Raw genomic sequence first — 20,208 nt, forward strand, 5'->3', positions numbered from 1 at the left:
CTTCTAAAGGATACAGAACACATGCATGTGCGTGCATGCCAATACTGTCATACTTAAAAAACATTTAAGCAAACAGAATTGCATTGCTCACTCTCCCCAGTTATATGGGAGAGGAATTAGATTCTGTAGCTCAAAACTTCGTGTTGAAATGGCTAGCTACTGACAATCCTGGTAGGTGCATTTCTTCTGTTCACCACACTTCACCTGTAATCCAGATCGCCAAGTAGTGGTCCAGTCCTTTGCTGATCTTTTTAATTTCCAGTTACTAACTGGAGGCAGCCTAGCTCAGCTTGCTTATGCTTACCGTGGAGGAGAGCACTGTCCCAGTGTCTGCTGACCCAGATGCAAGGAGTCCCGTAGTTTGCATGGAAGCTGCTTGGAAATGGATCAAGCAGGTCTGTGGCTCCCAGACAGGGTCTTGGCAGCTTGAACGCATGCTTTCCCCCACATTGGTATTTTGTAAGTCTCCCCCAGCTGAGTAAAATGCACTTCATCTCTTGAATCCTAAAGGATTTACTCAGAGCAGTGTGTAGCTACTAGCTTTCTCTGCTGATGAACACTGAATATAGGCTCCCGTTTTCTCTCCTTGTCTCCAAAGCAGCAGTTCCCAATTAGGCTGTGATCCCCCCAAGGTAAGAACAGTTATAAGTAAGTTTGAAAGCCTTGCAGAAGCAGGTGTCAAAGTCAGAAATAAGTGGAAAACCTGGGAACAGGGCATTCTTTGATCATTGCCTCTGGTTGTCTTTATCAATGTCCAAATTGAGTTATGGAAGCTCTCGGATAAACAGAGATATCCTTGTATGATGTTTGGAGATGAAACTCACTGCAGAAAGAAGGACAATCCTTACACAGGCTTTACAGTAGTGATAATTCATCCTCCAAAATGCTTCCTAGATTGAAAATGAAAACTCATGTTCAGCACTGGCAGGTGAGGTGTGTGTGTGGGAACATATTTAACAATGACAGCCAAAATGCATAGGTTTGGGTCAAATTCTGATAAGGTAATTAGGCAATATGTATTTCTAGCAGAGGAATTGCTGGTACCGAGTGCTTTTACAGCCCCAATCTGCATGTGCCACCTTTGTCTAAGTATGCTGGAAATAACTTTTTCCGTTAAGGAGGGAAACTGTCTTCAGGTTTCATTGTGAAAGGGTGGATGACATCCTGTGTGTGTACATACTTTGTAAGGCCTTGTCTGTCTTGGCTAAACTCGTCCAACTCCTGCATCTCTGGGAAGCAGCTGTGCCCCCCGTGATCTCAAATATCTTTCAACTTTTTGCCTCCAAGCTGTTGAAACCTGGCTGTTTGCACACTGCTTCTTAGAGGTTCATGACATGTACTTCAGATAAGCAAGCATACTTGTGGTGTAAGTTAACTGTAGTGGAATCTGTGGAATAACAATAATTAGGGGCCAGAGACTGAAAACCCGCTCTTACTCATTTTGTTACTTTAAATTCGAATGCACGAGTTGGTGCCTGTGCGGCTGAGCTGCTTGCAGCGCAGCTGAGCTGCTGCTGCAGAGACTGTTCTGGATTCATGTCTGATGGAAGAGGAGTTGTTGGCTTTGGTCTTCGGTCATTTAGGGACAGCAAAGGCAAACGCTCAGGTATGCTCTGATGGATGGCAATGGTATTCCTGTTTGAGGAAAAACAGCCTTCCTGTTTGCATAACAAAGCATCGTGATGTGGAATGAGGTATGCCTGTGTTGTCTATGAGCAGTGTTACTTAGCCTCATCCCTTTCCCCTAGAAAGGTAGCTTTAGTTTCTTTGTTTGTTTTTTTTTTTTTTTTTTTTACCATTTTTGTATTGTTCAGTGGATTTTGTATTTCTGTTTGTGCTGCAATCTCTATAATACCCAGATCTATTCACCTCTACCTCTTTGATCTAACACAAGTAGAAATGGGCATCGTACAAATTCCCATGTTCAAGAAGTATAGAAATGAGCCAAATGGAGCCCTTGCAATAGCCAGGCTGAGCACCCTTGCACAAAGCAGCAGTAGATTCCCAGACATGAGCTCTAATCAGCTTTTCTTGTTTGGGCTCTGCTCTCCTTTGCTCATTTGAACTTGGAATAGGACTGCTTAAACCCAGCTTTTGTACAAGCACAAATTAAAAGCCTAATCTTGAAACATTTTTTGTGCTTAAACCCAGCGTTAAGGTCTGAGCTATTGTGTTTAAGTGATTTGCACTTACCGGCATGTGGACCAATCTGGAAAGGTCTCATCTCAAATAATGAGAAAACATAAATAGTTCCTGTTAAGTTTTAAGTGATAAAGCACTTACTGCTTTTTAGACAAGAAGAGTCAAAATCAGAGTCAGAACCTGGTCAGTCCTCAATTCACCCTTGACTGGAGTGATTTAATTGATCACACGTGTTTACAGTGAAATAACTTCTCTGTGGATATATTGATGGCAAAGATAAATTTATTTCCCTACATCAGTAAGGAAAGTAACATTAACTTTTCTAATGCATTTACTGTTGCTTGTAGCCATCCACACAGTTTCTAGCAACAATTATTTTCTGAAGTTTTTTATTTCTATTTCTCCTCTTTAATTCCTTTTTTTTTTTCTTCTTTTATTTTTTTTTTTCCCCTCAGATAGGGAGTTACCAGGTCTGGAATTTGCATAGAACTTTTGAAATCTCTGGAATGAAGTGCCAGATTGAGCTGGACAAAAACAGTCATGGTATAAGAAATTGGATTTAGGCTGTTGCTATATGCTGATCTGAAGGTGGCCCACTGCCCCGGGCACCATTGCCTTGACAATGTGTTTAATTACCTTTGAGAAGTGTGAGTAGTGGTCCACAAGGAAACTTTCAGCAGTGCAAAGCCATAGGTCCAAAAGGCTTGGTTTCGCATCATTTGCATGTGGCTTCTGTAAAGATAATTGTTTTTCCTCTCTTGCCATTTAGTACTCACTGTTAACCAGGAACTATTTATGTTTTCTTATTATTTGAGATGAGACCTTTCCAAATTGGTCCACATGCTGGTAAGTGGAAAGCAGTGGAATCTTCCTCTCCTCTGTCTTTGGTAACCAAAACCAATGCACCTTGGAGGCAGGAAACAGCATGTAACTGATTTCTCTTTACAGTAAATAGCTGACAAGCATCAAGTCTCTTTCTGCTTTGACTGGACTGCCAACTTGCAAACTACCTTGGGTAAAGTATCCAGGCTGTACTGAGGTTAGTAGGCTAGCAAATGTTTTTTATCTAAGAATATATGGCACGCAAACTGTGTTAGAGAATACGCTTTTTTAAGGTGCCTGTATAATACTGAGAATTCAGCGCTTAACTGAATGTCCCCACAACCTAGATTTTGTTTTATTTAATTAAATTGTGTGATCAGATTAGTGGATCAAGGTCTTCAGACAGCCCAAAGCACAGCAAGTTTAACTATTCTATGATTCTAAGTGATCATCACTTCAAAGCAGACAAAGCCCATATGGCTTAAACATCCCTGTCCTCTGAACAGTCAGCAGGGAGCTGGTGCGATAATCTTGCTGCAATAGTTGGTCTGTTCTTGGAGTGACTTCTTCACCGGGCAGCTCTGGCTAAGACAAGTTTTTGTTGCTTTGACTGTCCTGGGTCCATGCAGCCACCACAAACCAAGGCCAAACACAAACCAGCCAATCTCCGTGCCACAGCTGCTCCGTCCTCATGGGTTTTTTTTGACTCCTCTCTCTTTTAGCCTCAAGGAAACTGTTCTTGGGCTCAGGTTGTTCTTGTTGGCACCCCAAAGGTTCTTGGGGGTCACCGTAATGTCATCACTTTTTTCCCATAGGACAAGCATGAGAAATGCTGAAGAGGCGATGTTATTGGCAGAAGACCATGGGCCTGATTTGATTAATTCTCAGGATCTTAGGAGGCAATGCAGCATCAGCAGAAGCGGTTCAGCATATTATCACTGTGAGGAGCAGGCGAGAGAACATATAATAGACCACGAGAGTTTGGATTATTTGCCTTCACACAGTAAAGTTTATAAGAAGTGGCTGCAAGAGAAAACGTACAGGTAAACTTAGCTTAAATGCTGTTAAATTACCTTTAGGCTGTGGGTTATTTGGACAATCCAGCGAGATGCCTGCTACCAGAAGGAATTAAGAAAACGTTATTTATTGTTTCTGTACATAGGAAAATACTTCAATAGAATGTAGAAAGTGAGCAGGCAGCAAGGTACTTTGGTTACAAACATTTTTTGAAAGTACATATGCCCTTGCTCTTGACAAATGATTGAATGTGCAAAAAGAAATTTATTAACTACTCAATGTGTGCAGCTTAAGAGACCTTGTTTGGGGGAATGTTCTCTTCATGAGACTTCTCTTGAAATTCACTGCCTCTTAGTGTAATCTGCAGGAAATGTGTTTAAATCTCAGAAGAGGGGTGCTCTAGTCCTAGATGACACTGGAAATAACTCAGGAATTATTGTTGGCACATAATTATTACAGATTTTAGAAAGACAGGAACTAGAGGTGAAGACTTGCACATTTGTATGAGAGGTGCTCAGTGCCTTAGCTGCAGTAGAAGAAAACAAGAATTACTTAGAAACCAGCTATGAGTGCTCTACTGAATGCTTAACTGAGTCACATAACTGAATTTTGAGATGGCATCAAACAATCCAGCCTCTGAAAGCAGGTTGCACTTCGACACATAGATTAAAAAAACAAATCCAAACCCAAACCCCCCAAATTCAACCACGTTTATTACCCAAATAGAAATGGCTTTCACCTGAAGGTAGACTTTTGTTGAGTGCACTTTTCTAAAGAGATGTTGGCAAAACCAGCCTCTTGCTCATGCAGTCACAGTTAATAGTCAGAGTGCCCTAAAAATAGAACGTGCGTGTTTGTGAAAGGAAGCATGGCAAATAGTCCTGTGCTATAGGCTGAGAGACAACTGTGTTTTCCTATTTCTAGAAAAGAGTGGGATCGATGGCTGGTGATGGGCCTAATTGGAACAGCAGTTGGGATGCTGGGGTTTTTGGTCCATCAAATAATTGACTCTCTCATCAAACTGAAATGGGACCTGGTGGAAAAATACCTGCAGGTGAGCAAGAGAAAGTCAGGGAGCTCTCTTCCATGTTTGTTTATTAGAAAATCCTGTAAAGTTTGAATTGACTAGAGGTGCTACCTGTCTTGGTGTGAGTGGAAATCAGATATCCTGTGATGCTTTGTGCAGGCATGCTTTGCTGTCCTTTGCTACAGCTTAGCTTACAGTATAGTATAATATCTGATGGTGTTCATATCATGAGATTGATGAAGGCAGTCTTTAAAATATTGTGGTCTTCCTCTTCCGTCTTGTACCTAAAGGGCATGTGCTGCTTTAGGTATTGTTGATGTCCAAGGGAAAGGGTTAAGTTTCTTTTAGGGTACTTAGGGAATGTGGACCCGATGTCAGATATGTTAGTTCTTTCTATTTCTGGGGTAGCTATCTTTTGCTAATGCTGTAGTGGTTTATTATGGAATTATTAATTTGTCCTTGGTAGGTATCATGATCTCTGATAATTGGGATGGTTTTAGTAAAAATAACCGAATGGCTAAAACCAGTGTAAATGTTACGGTATCTCTGACCCTGACTGCTTGCTTTTCTCACCTCTAGAGAGAAGCAGGTGGTGAAAGTTACATCTGGTTTGTGACATCTATGGTAGATAGTATGAATATTGAAGAGGAGCTTGTGAGAATGGGGTTTTGAGCTTTTGTTCCAGCTGAATCCTGACCAGGGAAGGTTGGGCATCCTGACAGGCTAATAGGAGGTGATAGAGCCAATAATCCTGGAAACCATTTCTAACTGTATGAAAGACAAAAAAGTGATTGGGAGTAGTCAGCATGTATTTACAGTGGCTAATAATCTACAATGAGATGGCTGAAGCAGTGGGTGTTCTTTATTTCAACTTTAGCAAAGCTTTCATCACTGTCTCCTCTAACATCCTCATAGACAAACTGATGAGGTATGGGTTTCAGAAGTGGACAGTGAGATGGATTTTAAACTGGCAGAAGTACTGGGCTCAAAGCTTTAAGATCAGTGGCACAAAGTCCAGCTGGAGGTTGGTCACCACAGGTATACCCCAGGGGTCAATACTGGGGTCAGACTCTGTTGGATAACTTCAGTAATGATGTGGATGTAATGATGGGACAGAGTGCACCCTCGGTAAACTCGCAGAGAACAGCAAAGCTGGAAGGAATTTGGAGCTTGATAGACCAGATGACTGGTGCCAGCAGCTTCCTGGGCTGTCTTAAGAGAAGCGTTGCCAACAGGTTGAGGGAGGTGATCCTTCCCCTGTGTTCAGCACTGGTGAGGCCACATCTGGAGTATGCAGTCCAGTTCTGGGCTTTCTAGTACAAGGGAGACATGGATGTGTCTTCTGCTATGCTGTGAAATCAAGATAATGGAATAAATGCTGCCAGCTGCTGAAGGACAGATCTCAATCACCTCACAGAAGTGTAACAGAATATTTAATTCTGTGGAACAGATGGAAGCTGAATGTATTAGAGGGAATATCCAAGAAGTGAACAAGTTTAGGTTTTCCACGAGGAAAACATATGTAATGCTCTCAGAATATTACTTCACTGAGGTTTCTTATATGTGAAATATGCATATGTTTATAAAATAGATAAACAGTGGTTGAATATACATGCATACTTGTATATATGATCTGTATGTATATACATGCATATGAGTATATATACACACCCCAAAGTACAAATAAAGAATATCTAGAAAGGAACCACAGTTTGACTCCAGGATATCACAACAGCCATTACACACTCTGTTGGTCCTGTTGTATTATAAAATTTGTCCGTTGTATTAAACTAATCCAGCGGAACAGGAGGTAAGCTCACAGGCTCTGACATCAGTACAAACATGTAATTCCTGCCTTGGAAGGCCTTCCCATCTAAATACCTCCTTCAGCTGCAGATGAGCAAAACTCATTCTCATGCACTTTGCTTTGCTGCCTGGCCTCACTGCATAATGCACTTACAAAAGTCTTGACTTGACATGCTGCCAGGAAGGCTGTGGTGGCCCGCTGCAATGCCCTGACCTCAAATGCAAGAGAGATGTGTTTGACCTGCACACACAATGAGTCACAGCTGAGCACTGCAGAAGGTGGCAAAGGGTGTGGGAGCTGAGAAGTTCTGGAGACAGCATGGCTGCATTCAGCCCAAGCACAAACCAACCCCAAAACGAGAGGCTGAAATGTATTTTTCAAATGTGAGAAGGCCTGGTCTGAGAGATGTCCTTTGGGTTAAAATGAAGCAGGAAAGAGCTTGCTCACCTATATTCTGTGTACTAAAAATGGCTGCAAATTCATCAAGGTGATCACTGGTGCAGGCAAAATGTCTCCTGAAGTTTTAGTGTGTTCTTGTGTTTTGTTTTTCATTTAGTGTTTTCTTGTGCATATTCATATGGTCTTTTAACTCTGCTTCTGATGTGAAAAGGGCCTTGATGAGTAAGAACATGTCCTTTGTAGTGGTTTTGGAGATAGGCGACAACTCCTGGAAAAAATGCATTACTTGACTCTGGGAGTCATCATTGACCTTACTGCTGCTCACCCCCTGTCCTCCTAAAGAGCCTGCACTGCTTGTTTTGGTTTTTCCCTATGGTACACCTTCTGCCTGCAGAAATCTGTGGGCCAAAAGATCATTGAAAAGCAGGACCTGGTCTGTGGGTGCTGATGTAGTAATGTGTTTGTGAACCGGACAGGATGGCAACATCCACATGACCTGGCTGTGTGTGCTTGCGTCTGGGCTGGCCATGGTGGTTTTCTCTTCAGGCTCAGTGCTGGTAAGTATTACATCTCCTGTGCAACAAGCCTATAAAGCTGTGATAAACCAAATCTCTTCCTCTGGTTAATTCAGTATTTTATTACACACACACACACACATTATACAACCCAATTGGAGAGGTCTTTCTTGGCCTCCAGCCTAAAGTTGGATTCCACCACCCATAACTTGTATACAAGTGTCTGGGGTAAAATCAATGGTGGTGGCTGTGCAATTTACACTTAGCATGTGGTATTTATAAAATAAATACAAGTGGCAGCTGGTGTAACTTGTGAAAACTCGGTGTTTGGAAGGGGCCTAAGCCAAAGACTATCAGTCCACATAAAAGTTACTGCTGGTTTTAGATTGATCATTTAGCTGTGCTATGTGGGTATCACTTGTGGCTCATATCAGTACTTTTACGAGGCAGCAGTGCTAAACCATTGATCCTTTCTGTCATTTACTATCCTGCTGTGCTCAATTTAATTATAGACAGGCAATTAACAACATAGGTGAGAGAAAAAGTGAGTGTTTTACTGAACTTACCCCAAAATCGAGCAATAGTTGGAAGAGGGAGCTTATTACAGCTAATAACTAAGCAGTTTTAAACCATTTTAGGTCAAAACTGACCATGCAAATTCACATGTATGATCTGCCCCACAGACAGCCTGTGCAAAGGCAAGAGGCTGGTGGGCTTCAGGTACTGGGGGGATGGCAGTGCAGCTGGGGGATGGGGCAGGGGTCCCCCTCAGTCATTTTCTTCTCTCATTACCCCCAGTATGCATACTGTAACCCATGCAGCAACATTCAAGCAACAGCTTGAATTCTTGTGTGTAGCCAGAAGTTATATGTGTATCTATGTCATCTGTTACTTCTGAGAATGTTTGCTCCTGAACAGAGCAAGGTGATGGCTGGACTTAAAAACTGTGTCCGTAAGATGCATCTAACACATCAAAGTCTAATGATTATTGACTCTATTTCTCTTCTTTTTTTTTTCCCTTTGCAGTTCTTTTGCCCAGCAGGTTCACCATCTGGCTTGCCAGAAATCATTGGATATTTGAATGGCACTTCTATTCAACATCTTTTTAACATTAAGACCTTTTTAGGGACATTTGTCTCATGCGTGCTGGCTGTAGCCTCTGGGCTCTTCTGTGGACCAGAAGGTCCCATGATCCATTTGGGGTAAGAAATAGCAGGCAAAAGTTAAAGCTATCAGACTGAGAGTGTGGGCTTGGAATGTCTGTATTAGTGGCAGTGCTGCTTTAGAAAACCCCTGCATTGGGAGCTCTTTTTGCCTGTGCTATCCCCTCCTTTGCATTAGCACAACTATTCCTGAAGAAAAACATTTTTGTGCTGCATGTTTGAAGTACTGGCTTGGTTCCCTAGTACAATTCACTGTGAGGCTCAGCAAGCAGTTAGCTGGACAACTTGTTTGTGAAATGCAACTTGCCCTGCAGTTGTTGCTTTGGGGCTGCTTTGCCTCTCCTACCTGCTTTTACCTGTGCAAAGTCTGTATAGAAATATAGCCAGTCTCAAGTGGCTGTGCACAAAAAGGGGCAGCAATGCTGCATCCACTTGCAGACGTGTTGTACATGGTGGTACAAGGCACATGGTGACGGACAGCCGGATCCTTGGGGTCCATGTTTCCAGGTTACAAACATGGTGCCAGGTAAGGGTGATCACAGAAACCAGGTGCTGCTTTGCAAACTCTGCAGATGGTGGATTGCAAGTCAGGTTAGAGCTGCTTGTTCGTGCAGTAGTGGAATACTTTGTTTCTGGTAGGGAAAACTTGATTTTATGGAAGGATAATGTTTTTATACCCCCTTGCTATATACAGAGAATCCTCATCGTCCTACAGTGGTCTTGGGGCCATGTGAGAAGGAGAGGAGGGTTGCCTGCCCCCACTTTATAGGTCAGAGCTGTTCTTAAAATTTACTGTGTTGCAGTACAGCCAAATTTTGTAACTGCAGGCCAGATTTTGGGCTTTTCTATTTTGTTAAGTGATATCATTTCCTTTTTCCACCATTTAGAGGAGAATCCTACTTTATTGCCGTTACTACACCGTAACTTGAGTAGAGATGGTAAGACTGGTCTCAGCTAATACGATAGTGATCCTTTGGCTGGTTTGCTGCTTTGTTTCTGACCCTTCTTGTGTTTGGAAAGTACGTATCCTTGAGTTTTGTTCTCTCCCTCTTCACCACCCTGACCAAACTGAGCCTCCTCCCCAGCACCCTTTCACGTTTTCTTTTACTCTGTGGGTTTATCTTTATCTATCTATTTATTTATTTATTTACACAGAGGTGCAGCACCCTAGGGGATGACTCTAACCATGGGAGTGCATGGTTAGAGGCAGCCACGAACCTTCTAGACAACGATTGCCAAGGTTTAGCTCTCCCTTTAGGTTTCTTTTGTTTTCTTTGCTTTCAGACATTTGTCTCCAGGAGCTCAGAGACTACAGCTGTGATATTTTCTTTTCTCCCTTTGTGCTGTGTTGGTAACAGTGATGTGAGAGCCAAAGGATTGAATCGTATTTCCATGAAGAAAGTCAGCACGGTATTAACGTGATGCCTTTTCAAAACGTGGGAATTAAGAGCTAGTTTAATTTAATTTAGCTGGAACCCTCCACCATTTTTGTTAAACATAAACACACGGAAGTTGCTAAAACCCTCTGAGATTCGTTAAGGCTCCTAATTTAAGTCTTGTAGAAAAGTCTTCCAAGATTATACAATGAATAGATTTTTCATCTCACTAAGGGTTTGGATGATTTTTTCCCCCCATTTAAATGTAGTTTGAAGTGCTGCCTGGGAACACACTGTAATAATTTAAATAATTACACATCCTCTGTTAGAAGTTGGGCTGTTCTGGCTGCCATGGTCATTAACCTGGGAACACATGCTTGAAATGATGGGCTATATAGCCTGATATGTCAGCACACTTGGGCAGATGTTAACATGCAGTTTTTAGAAGGCGTTTCATGGCCTATCATCACAACACATCCTTGCAAAAGAGACATTTAAGTCTCCGAGTCAAGAATCTGAAAGTCTTTAGTAGCCTCCTTCTTTATGTCAACAGGACTTTGCATATTTAAAAGCTGTGTTCAACATTTTCCATGTTTAAATCTGTTGAAGTCAATCTAGCTTTGCTGTCGCATGCTGGCTAAGGCTCTGTCCTCCCCTCTCTTTAACTATGGCTGACTTATAAATAATTTACTGAAGAGTGCTCTCAATAATACAACATCACTTTTAGTGCTCTCCTGGGTTGTGGCCTGAGCCAGCTGCAGTCAGACACCCTTGGCGTGCGCCTCCCGGTCTTCACCAGATTTCGGAATTCAGCTGATAAGTAAGTGATGGTCAGAGTTGTGGGGCTCTGAGGGGATCCTGTGGGTGTCCAGAAAGCTGCTGGTGAGCCCATTGCATCTGGAAGGGGAACGAAGATGCTGCTCCAGCAGTCTTTCAGCCTTCCTGCTGTTTGTCACTTTGGAATGGGGATAAAGCCACCCACTCTAATTAAAAGAAAGTTGTTTAATTAAACAGCTTTAAAGTTCTTTAATTAAAAGAAAGTTTACAGGTTGTTTTATTGAATGCCTGTAGAATAAGACATTAATACCGAAGACCTGTTCCCATTGCCTTCTGGGTTGTATAAGGAGGGAGAAAAATGAAGCATTTTTACACATGAGCTTTGTCCTCCAATTAATGTTGCTGGCCCTGGAAAAAAAGAGACAATAGGGATTGCACAACTTGTTTGTGACACTTTGTAAATCTGGCACTTCTCTGCTCATGCGTGTCTGTGAGATAACTGTGGTAAGCTCCCTCTTGTGAACAGTTCTACTGAAATTAATGACATTAAGTTTCCAGGAAAAAGAAATTAAAAACCAGTTTATGTCTTCTGGATGGTATCTCTTGTCATGTTGACATACAAAACCCTATACAGTACCTTTTGTTTTTCCAAAACAAGGAAAAAGTAATGACTCCCATGTGTTAATTTCCTGAATAAATACAGAGAATTCAAATGAACAGCCACTGTGAGCTATTTGTAGCTTGAAAGAAAATAAAAAAGCACCGAAGGGAAGATATGGGCTCTCTTTTGCCTTTAGTCTTTTAAGATCAGTCATTTAAATAAATCTGAGGCATGCTGGTTAAGCAAAATGTAAGTCAGGAAGAAATCAGTGATTGTGGTAAGTGAAGCAGCAAGAACTCTTGTTTTTCTCTGCAGGATCCAGCTATAGTATAATTAGAAAGAAGTGTCAGCTTGCAGTCAGGAACCATCATGGGAGAGATAGGTTGTGTGGAAGTACCCTTCACAAGGGAGAGTTGTTGGGGAGTAGCAGAGATAAATTTCAGTCTGAGCAAGACCTCACTTCTCTACAAAGACCAGGATGAAAGACTCCTGCTCCCCAGTATCTTTTGGAGTTAGGTAGGCTCAGGAGATGTACCTTCTTCAAGTACAGTCGCAGGCAGAGCAGTAACTCAGCAACTGTTGGGATGTTGAAGGATCTTAAGGCATCCCCCCATCACTGTAATAGAGTGGCATAGGAGGGGTCCAGTTTCATTGTTGATACTACTGGTGGGACATGTACAACTGGCTAGAGCAAGAAGTTGGAGATGTCCAAGCAGAGCTTGCCCAGCTTTTACTGTGGTGTGCAGCACCTTTTGAATTCCCTGCTGCAGATGCAACTGGTACACAGTTCCCTGTGAAGGTACAATGTGTAAGCAAAAATCCATCCACAAGAGTGTCTAGCTCAGCATTTGTGAGTTGGGAAATGTCAGACATAAAGCTGCCTTGTATAGGGGGTTTTGTTAAGGGCTTTGACACATAAACTCTCTAATCTTTTATTTTCTGTCCATTCTCACTGCCACCCATCTTTGAACTTGGCATTCCTTAATATTAAAAATACTCATATTTTGTACACTCGTTGACTTCAGCTACTACTCAGCATTTCTGCAAATTATCTCTGAGGTCTCAGGTAGCATATCCAGAGGATGTAAGTTTTATAAGCTGGCGAGCGCTGGTGATTAGTGCATTATATATGTCAGCATCACCCTCGTGTGCCCCAGTCCAGCAGACTGGACTTGAAACTAATTTTTTAAGGCAGAATTCCAGCATAATTTATTTCCTCTTCCCATATCCTCCCTTCTGCTTTGCATACTGTGGCCTTCCTTAAAAAGAAACAAGTGTAACATTTGTCTGATGCAAGATGTTGTTTTCATATAATAAAATGGGTGCTTTAGAAACGGAATTATGTTATGTGTGAGAAAAGGACTAATAATAAATGCATAAAGGAAGACTGTCCATTTATGCCTTTCTTTACTTTTTTCCTTTTTTTCCCCCTCTTTACTAGAACTGTCTCACAGTGCAGATCTCTGCCATTTGAGCAACTGGTGCAGCTTACAGCAACAGAATTCTGTTGCCCTTTGAGGTGTATGTTGGCTTTTATAGGGATGAAGAAAAGGCATATATGTTCCCTGTGGATTTCTCAGACATTTGCAGACTGATGCAACAAGTTGAGCCTACAGGCTCCAAGGCAGTACTCTCATTCTCTAGTGGATCCCAAACTTCATTGCCTTTTTCCCCCTGCAGTATTTCACTCATGACTGCACTGCTTCCAGGGTATGAAGTGTCATGTCTGCCTGGCATTAGGCTGGTCATTGCTGGATCAGCTGCTTGCTGGCGTGGAGCGGTGGTCCCCACGTGATGTTACAGGATGGAGAGTTTTGTCAAGGCCAGAGGTCAGGATGGACAGGCCTGAACTCAAGACCTAGAGATGCAAGGCACTATAATAACCCCCAAATAAACCAGCATGTCTTTAAATTCAGTCCCATAAACCCAGCTTTAATAGGAAGTGATGCTTATGGAGGTTTTTAGTTACCGTTTCCCCCCCTCCCCCATTACCTACATTTTGATTCTTCTACCTGTTGCAGGCGCAGTTTCGTTACAGCTGGTGCAGGAGCAGGCATAGCTTCGGTATTTCGTGCCCCCATTGGTGGGCTCTTGTTCACATTTGAAGAAGTGTCTTCGTTCTGGGACATCAGGCTGGCCTGGCAAACCTTCTTCTGCTGCTTGATGGCTACCTTCACCACAGATTTACTGTCCTCTTCTCTCTATGGGTTCGTTTACAGAGGTCACTTTGGATTTTTTGAAGCAGAGAAAAGAATTCTATTTTGGGTATGTACTGTGTGGATGTGGGAGGAAGTAGATGCAGGGTTTTAGGCATGTTTCTCTCCTCATTATAGCTGGGAGAGTAGCAGGGAAAGGGGACTGAGGAGGAGAAGGGATGGTATTTATACAATTGCCAAATCAGTGAATATGGAAGCCCTCACACTTTACATGTGGTAGTCACCTAGATACAACATGAAGTTGTTTTGTCATAAATAACAAGTAGACATAACATCTACTATTTGCTTATTAGCTAATCATATAAGTTATAAAGTTAACTTTCTGTATTGGTGCTGGGTAGGAGAGGGATACTTCAAAGTAAAGAAGAAGACGAAGAGCTTTTAAATAGGGTGTCCTCTCCTTCTGTAGCTGGCTTGAACTCTGTGTTGCTGCAGGCATTGCCGTGCTGTGCCCCTGTTCCTTGGTGCTTACAGATTAAACATTCAAAAATGTATAATCACTGTTTGTTCCTGGTTGCACAACAGAGGTGACCTTCAACCTCAGCTACCTTTATTCCTTCCAGCACAACACAACCTTGATCTTTGGGTTTTTATCAGGTGTCCACCTAAAAGTACTTGCTCTTATGATCATGTCTTTCACTCATTTTTATTGCAAGATGATTCACTACTGATTTGCAAGTATCATGATGTTCACTTCTTGCCTAAATATCCTTCTTGATATTTGACTTGGAGATCAATTAAAGAGCTAGAAATAAACCCCAGATCTTCTGAATTCCGTTCTGCTTTTTGCTACTAAGTAAATTTTTCCTAAGGTAATTCCCTGATCACTGTCACTGATCTCTACATTCCTTCTGGCGTGTATCTCTCTAGCAATGCAGAAACTAGAGATTATGGAATTTTTCATGTGTAGGCATACCTTGGTTGGGAAAACAGATAACTTTTTTTTGTGTGCATGCTGATATAATGATTTTGCATACGCTGTGCAAAAGTATTTGGGGTATATTTGCCTTACTACGAGTTTGGCTGGGGCAGGTGGAGAAGACATTGCTTTTTGTCCACAAATCCTTTTTGTGGACCAACTGATAGTGCAGTCCCCCAAACAGCTGCAGTGACACAACCAAGAAGATAAAATTTTGTGGCAGAAAGGTGAGACTGCATGGGCAAGGAAGAGGTCAGGCCTTCTGAAGCCAGATTCATTGCTGAAGCCAAAGTATTGTGTAATGCACAGCTGCATGCACAGGGGAGAGTGGATTCATGTCGATTGTTGTATTACAATAAGCATTGCTCTTTTAACACTCCTTTCAGGATGTTTTCTGAAAACAGCAGTGGATTCTGTTTCTTTCTATCTTCTCTTAGTGTCATTAGAGGGAAAAACTAGCTAAAAGTATTATCAACATGGCTTCTGGCAGGGTTCAGTAGTTTTGGCTCTCAATGTGGTACAGATAACTAGAAACATTTCCATTTCATTGAATGTTTTTCTCGGGGGAAATTTTGCTTTGATGTTTTGTGGTGTTAACCGATACAGTTTACAGTGGATAAACTCTTGAGTTGAAAGCTTGTGGGTTATGTTTCTTAACAAAACTATTTGTTTTCTTTAGTTTCATTCTACCTGGCGTAATGTTACAAGGGGAATTTATGATACTCCAGAGCATGAGGTTTTCAGGAAGGTTCACTTTATTTTTACATAGACCATTGGATTAACTGTAAAGGTGAAACTTGCTCTGTAGGTAACAGATTTTTCTTGATGACTGGCCAAACTCTGTGGTTGATACTACCACAAAGCCAAACAGTACACTGTGCCACCTTTCGTTTCCACCATGTGAAGCCCTCATTCGACTTTACCTCCATTGACACACACATGCAGTGCAACGTGCAATTTAAAACAAACATCGCGGTATATCTTTCCCTTAGGAAAAGTGGAGTTAGGGAGAAAAAACAATAAACCCATGTATATCCCTTTTTAGTTTTAATGGATTGGAATTAAGTAGAATATAATGCAAGGTATTTGAATCTTGCCATAAATAAAACAGAATTTTACTACTTCAAATTAAGCTACTTCTCTCTGAATTTCAACTTCTTGAACATTGGATCTCTCTAAAACCTTTGGAAAAAAGACGGATTTTGTTGCAGCTGTTGGTAAAGATAGCATTATTAAAGTTTTGTTTAGTACATAGAGTACCTACATATGTGATGGTTGTAGTCCTAACTGTAAGGCACGATACACCTTAATTCTCTCCCTACTTCCTGTGAGTGTACCCTGCAGGTGTTGGGCTTTTTGTGCCTGGGAACGGCTTCTAGGACTCTTCCTCTTCTGGACCTGGTTTCTCAGTCTGCAACACCCTATGGACCAACTCTTCAAGCCTGGCTGGGTTTTGACCCTGGCGTTCCTCATCTCAGGAAATACCATGAGTGTTCAGTACAGCCACCTGGTGGATTTGTTAAAGTCTAGGCTAGTTGTGGCAAGAACAAGAATAAATTTAGGGTTAACAAGAAGATGAGGAGGAAGAAAAAAAGAGTGTGAACAGTAAGAGGGCCTGTGCACTTGCTCTAACAACGTAAGGGAGGCTAACCATTTCTCCTATCCACTATGCCCCAAATTATACCAGGTTTTTTGCAGGCAACCCTTTACATGTTCTAGCCAGGTAGCTTTTTGAGCATTCTGTGATCTCTTACTCCGTCCAGAGTCTTGTCAAAAAGATGTGTAATTCTTAATCCTGAGCTAAGGAAATAATATCCTCACAGCTTTTAATAGACTGCCACCAATCTGTTGACCCTTTCATGTTGGCTGGAAGATAAAATTAAAACATGATATTGCTTTCATCCTTGCTGCCTGTTGAGGAATCAAGCAGAAAATTCAATTACTATTCCAGCTGCCAGATTATATTCTGCATTTGTGATTTGTTGCTGTGAGTTTTTCCAGATCAGCATCAATTTTCACAGTTTTACTTAATTAAATTTGCTTATAAATGATCTAAATGCACATGGATGAAGGTTGACACTTAAACAAACAGTGACCAAAGCTCTGGTTCAGCAGTTCTTTTCAGTGTTAATTAAGGCCATTATGTCAAGTTATTTGGATGCAACCTGAAGAGCTGAGTGCTAGTGGTAACACAGTGCATCATAAATGTTTCTCTATGTGTGCCAACACTAGTGTCTACCTGCTGGTTCCACTTCTGTGAGGTGTGCGAGAAGAATTCACCATCATGAGGTCAGCTTTAAATTAATTAGTTGAGCTGCCTAAACCACAAGGAAAGATTTATTTCCTGTATGGAAATTACTTTGTGGTATCAGGTTTTGTAAGAGAGGGTGCGATATTTCATGTCTGGCAGGATGCTCAGAGCATTTTTTCTCCTTTCTTTGACTCAGGTTAAGAACTTGCTGGATTTGAATGTCTTGGCCTTCATTCCGACCATCCTCCTTGGAGTGCTTGGTGGTCTTCTGGGAGCTCTCTTTGTTTCCCTGAATATAAAGATTAATAAATTACGTATGCAGTTCTTTAATTCGATTCCAAAATTATCCCTTAGAAAAACAAGCAAGCTCTTGGAAACTGTGCTCATCCTTGTAAGTAAAAACTGTGTTTCTCTTGATTATATCACATTTACAGTGGCTAATGAAGGCAGGTCATAAATTGACTGGATAGAAAAGTGAAGCTGACCTGCTGGTACTTGATAATGTGCAACAGATTACAGCAAATGTAGGAATTTCCAAAGTACATATAGGTATTCAATGTTGGTGGTATAAAAGAATGGGAAGATAAGTTTTGGTTTGATGTTTTGTGTTTTAATGCTTGAAGTATTTTACCTGTAGAGTTGCTCTCCTACTGCTGCTCTACTCTGGTGATACTACATCAGCTTAGTGACATGTAGCAGTTATGTTGGTGTGCTTTTTCATTTATTTGCAGCCTATGGAGGGCTGTCACAGGTAGATTTCATCCATTTTTCTCCATTTTCACTGATCCTTGCTAGTGATTGATCCTCTTACTACCCCACACAGCTTGCTCATGTAGCAGAACCAGGCAGACACCTCTGTACCTGGGCACTGTTTCAGCAGTTACATTGGAAAGAACAATTAGGAAACCATTACCATAACTATATGCATTTTTGCCTGAAGACCACACAGGATATCTTTGTTTTAAGAAGGATAGATGCATGAAGAATAAGTGTTATATAGGGTTTAAAAGTTAAGGATAGGTACAGAAAACTTTTTGGAGCTAACTATGTATCTGGAGTCAGTTATCCCTGTTACTGATGAAGGTCAGCCTGGAGCCTCAGATGTCCTGATATGATAAGGCATAATGGCTTTGGAGTTTCCATTTGGTATTGTATGACTTTGGGAAGAGTCATGCCGTTGGAATGAAGGGTATAGGCACAAGGCTCCTGTACTTTGCAGGTTTTCACAATTTTCCATATTATGCTTTGGTTATAACTTAAGTATGTTGCTAAATGTGGAAAAATAAACCTTGAAAGCTTTTCTACTGCAAATTTTGGTTTCCCTGCAAGTTTCTCTGGTGAGTACCTGCTTATCATAATTTTCCTTTTTTCCCCACCATTTTTGAAGAAGTGTTTCTGGGTTCCTACAGACCTTTTAAGTATTGAGATGACCTTTCTTTAGGGAAATTGGTGCATGCCAATTCTTCTGCCCTCTTTTAGGGAGACTTGCCAGTATGTTTTATGTATGCCATATATGTTTTTTATGTATACTATTGTTTGCTTTCTCTTCCCTCCCTCCTGGAGAGAGGGTTGCTCAGTTGTAGACCAGTGGGTGGCCATATAGATGCTCACTGCCCATCAGCCCAGACGCGCCTTCAGCATCCTCTCCTCTGAGCCATCAGAAATACATAAGCTTCAGGAAAAAGCAGTCACGGTTTGCATCAGCGACCTGAATGATACTAGGTGGAAAACAATTAGTATTTTAAATATGACAAGGGAAACTTTTGGAGCTGAAAGTGTGAATAGCCATAGGTTGAGGGACATGGTCAAGTTTCTGCAAACTCTCCACAAATTGCTCCAGATATGTGTACGTTTCCCATAGGTTGAACTATTTTCCTCTCCATAGGATCAGGAGTGCATTTCATTTGGTCCTTGAAAGCTATATATATGCTGTGGCAGTCCAGCTCCTCCTCTGCCTACTCTTGCTCACTGCTTGGGGCAGCAATCTGCTTGTTGGGCTCTTTGCTGGCACATCAGAGGTGAAATCTGACCTCCGGGTGGAGAAAAATGGGCAGGAGGAGCGATCCACGTTGACGGGGTTATGCTGGAGCAGGTCCATGCCATCGATGACAACTGGATTTGGGCTCCTCTTAGCGGCAGGATGTTGGCTTTTCAGCTCGCAGCCGTGTCTGTTCAGCAGCTCGCTGGGGGGGGAGACACCATGAGGAGGCTCACTTGAAGCTTTTTGCTGCCACGTTTGAAGGAGTGGGTAAGCTTAGGTAAAGAAAACGGGTTTTCTTAGATCTAGGGAGTGTCTTGCTGCTGCCCAGCCTTCTTTTGTTGTGCTTAAAGTTTGCTTCAAGGTCTTTCAATGGATTCAGGGCTTTGTGCTGATGAGCACTGCAATGAGACATCCTAACAAAAATCCAGTCTTCAGACCAGCAGGATGAGGAGTAGAGCCCCATGTGCAATTTGGACCCTGTGCACTGTGTTTGATAGCTGCTTCCCCTGCTATTGGGAAAGGCTTGTCTTTCTTTTAGTACATTACAAAAACTACTTAAACACATAAACCCCAAACAGTTCCTTATGACTTTTCAGAACACCCCCCCCCCTTCCCCAAACAAGCCACAACATCAGTCAGCAAGCCCCAGTATGTTAGGAGATGTGTAGGATTAAATTTAAGAACAGCTAGCAAGGATTTAGTGTCAGACATAAAGAAAATGCCTCCTTAGAGTTATTTTATGTTGTTTAGGAGTGGTGCCTTACTGACTCCACAAGTTCATGCAGCGGTTAGCACCTTGCCAGATCATACCTGAAACTAGGAGAGCAGCATGTGTTTTATAGGGCTGTGGTGCTTACAGGAACTTTTATGTTGATATATTTTTGCCCTAATCCTGTAATTTAAAAAAAAAAAAACAACCTGTGTTTCTGCATTAGCTTTGTAGCATGAACTCGTATTCAGACTGTTTTTCCTTTTTATTAGCTCTGGAAGATCCTGCTCAGGTCATAGTCCTTATTTTATTACAACTTGGCAAAAAGGCGGCAGGAAAGAAACTGTTTGATCTGACAGAAACCCATACAGTTCTCTGTGGTTTTTATTTTATTTGTTATATAAACTCACATAATCAGGCAACTGAAAGAGACCGTGTCACCGTGACTTTAACCAAAAATAATCTTGTATGAACCAGTCTGCATTT

At 41.7% G+C, this 20,208-nt stretch overlaps 1 protein-coding gene across 2 annotated transcripts in view; it reads left to right on the forward strand.

The window, feature by feature from the left end:
• The first annotated feature begins 3,645 nt into the window (after positions 1-3,645).
• LOC136008662 (chloride channel protein D-like) overlaps positions 3,646-20,208 on the forward strand; it is a 79,406-nt gene continuing 62,843 nt past the window's right edge. The window contains exons 1-7 of one of the 2 annotated variants that reach the window (XM_065668236.1): positions 3,646-4,007; positions 4,906-5,035; positions 7,691-7,771; positions 8,756-8,931; positions 10,996-11,088; positions 13,668-13,911; positions 17,229-17,423. In XM_065668236.1, coding sequence (XP_065524308.1) covers positions 3,757-4,007; positions 4,906-5,035; positions 7,691-7,771; positions 8,756-8,931; positions 10,996-11,088; positions 13,668-13,911; positions 17,229-17,423 — 1,170 coding nt within the window. In that variant the 5' untranslated portion in view covers positions 3,646-3,756. The remainder of the gene's footprint in view (positions 4,008-4,905; positions 5,036-7,690; positions 7,772-8,755; positions 8,932-10,995; positions 11,089-13,667; positions 13,912-17,228; positions 17,424-20,208) is intronic. The other variant, XM_065668237.1, reaches the window with a different exon arrangement.

This window comes from Lathamus discolor, chromosome 2 (assembly GCF_037157495.1).
Source record: "Lathamus discolor isolate bLatDis1 chromosome 2, bLatDis1.hap1, whole genome shotgun sequence".
NCBI lineage: Eukaryota > Metazoa > Chordata > Aves > Psittaciformes > Psittacidae > Lathamus > Lathamus discolor.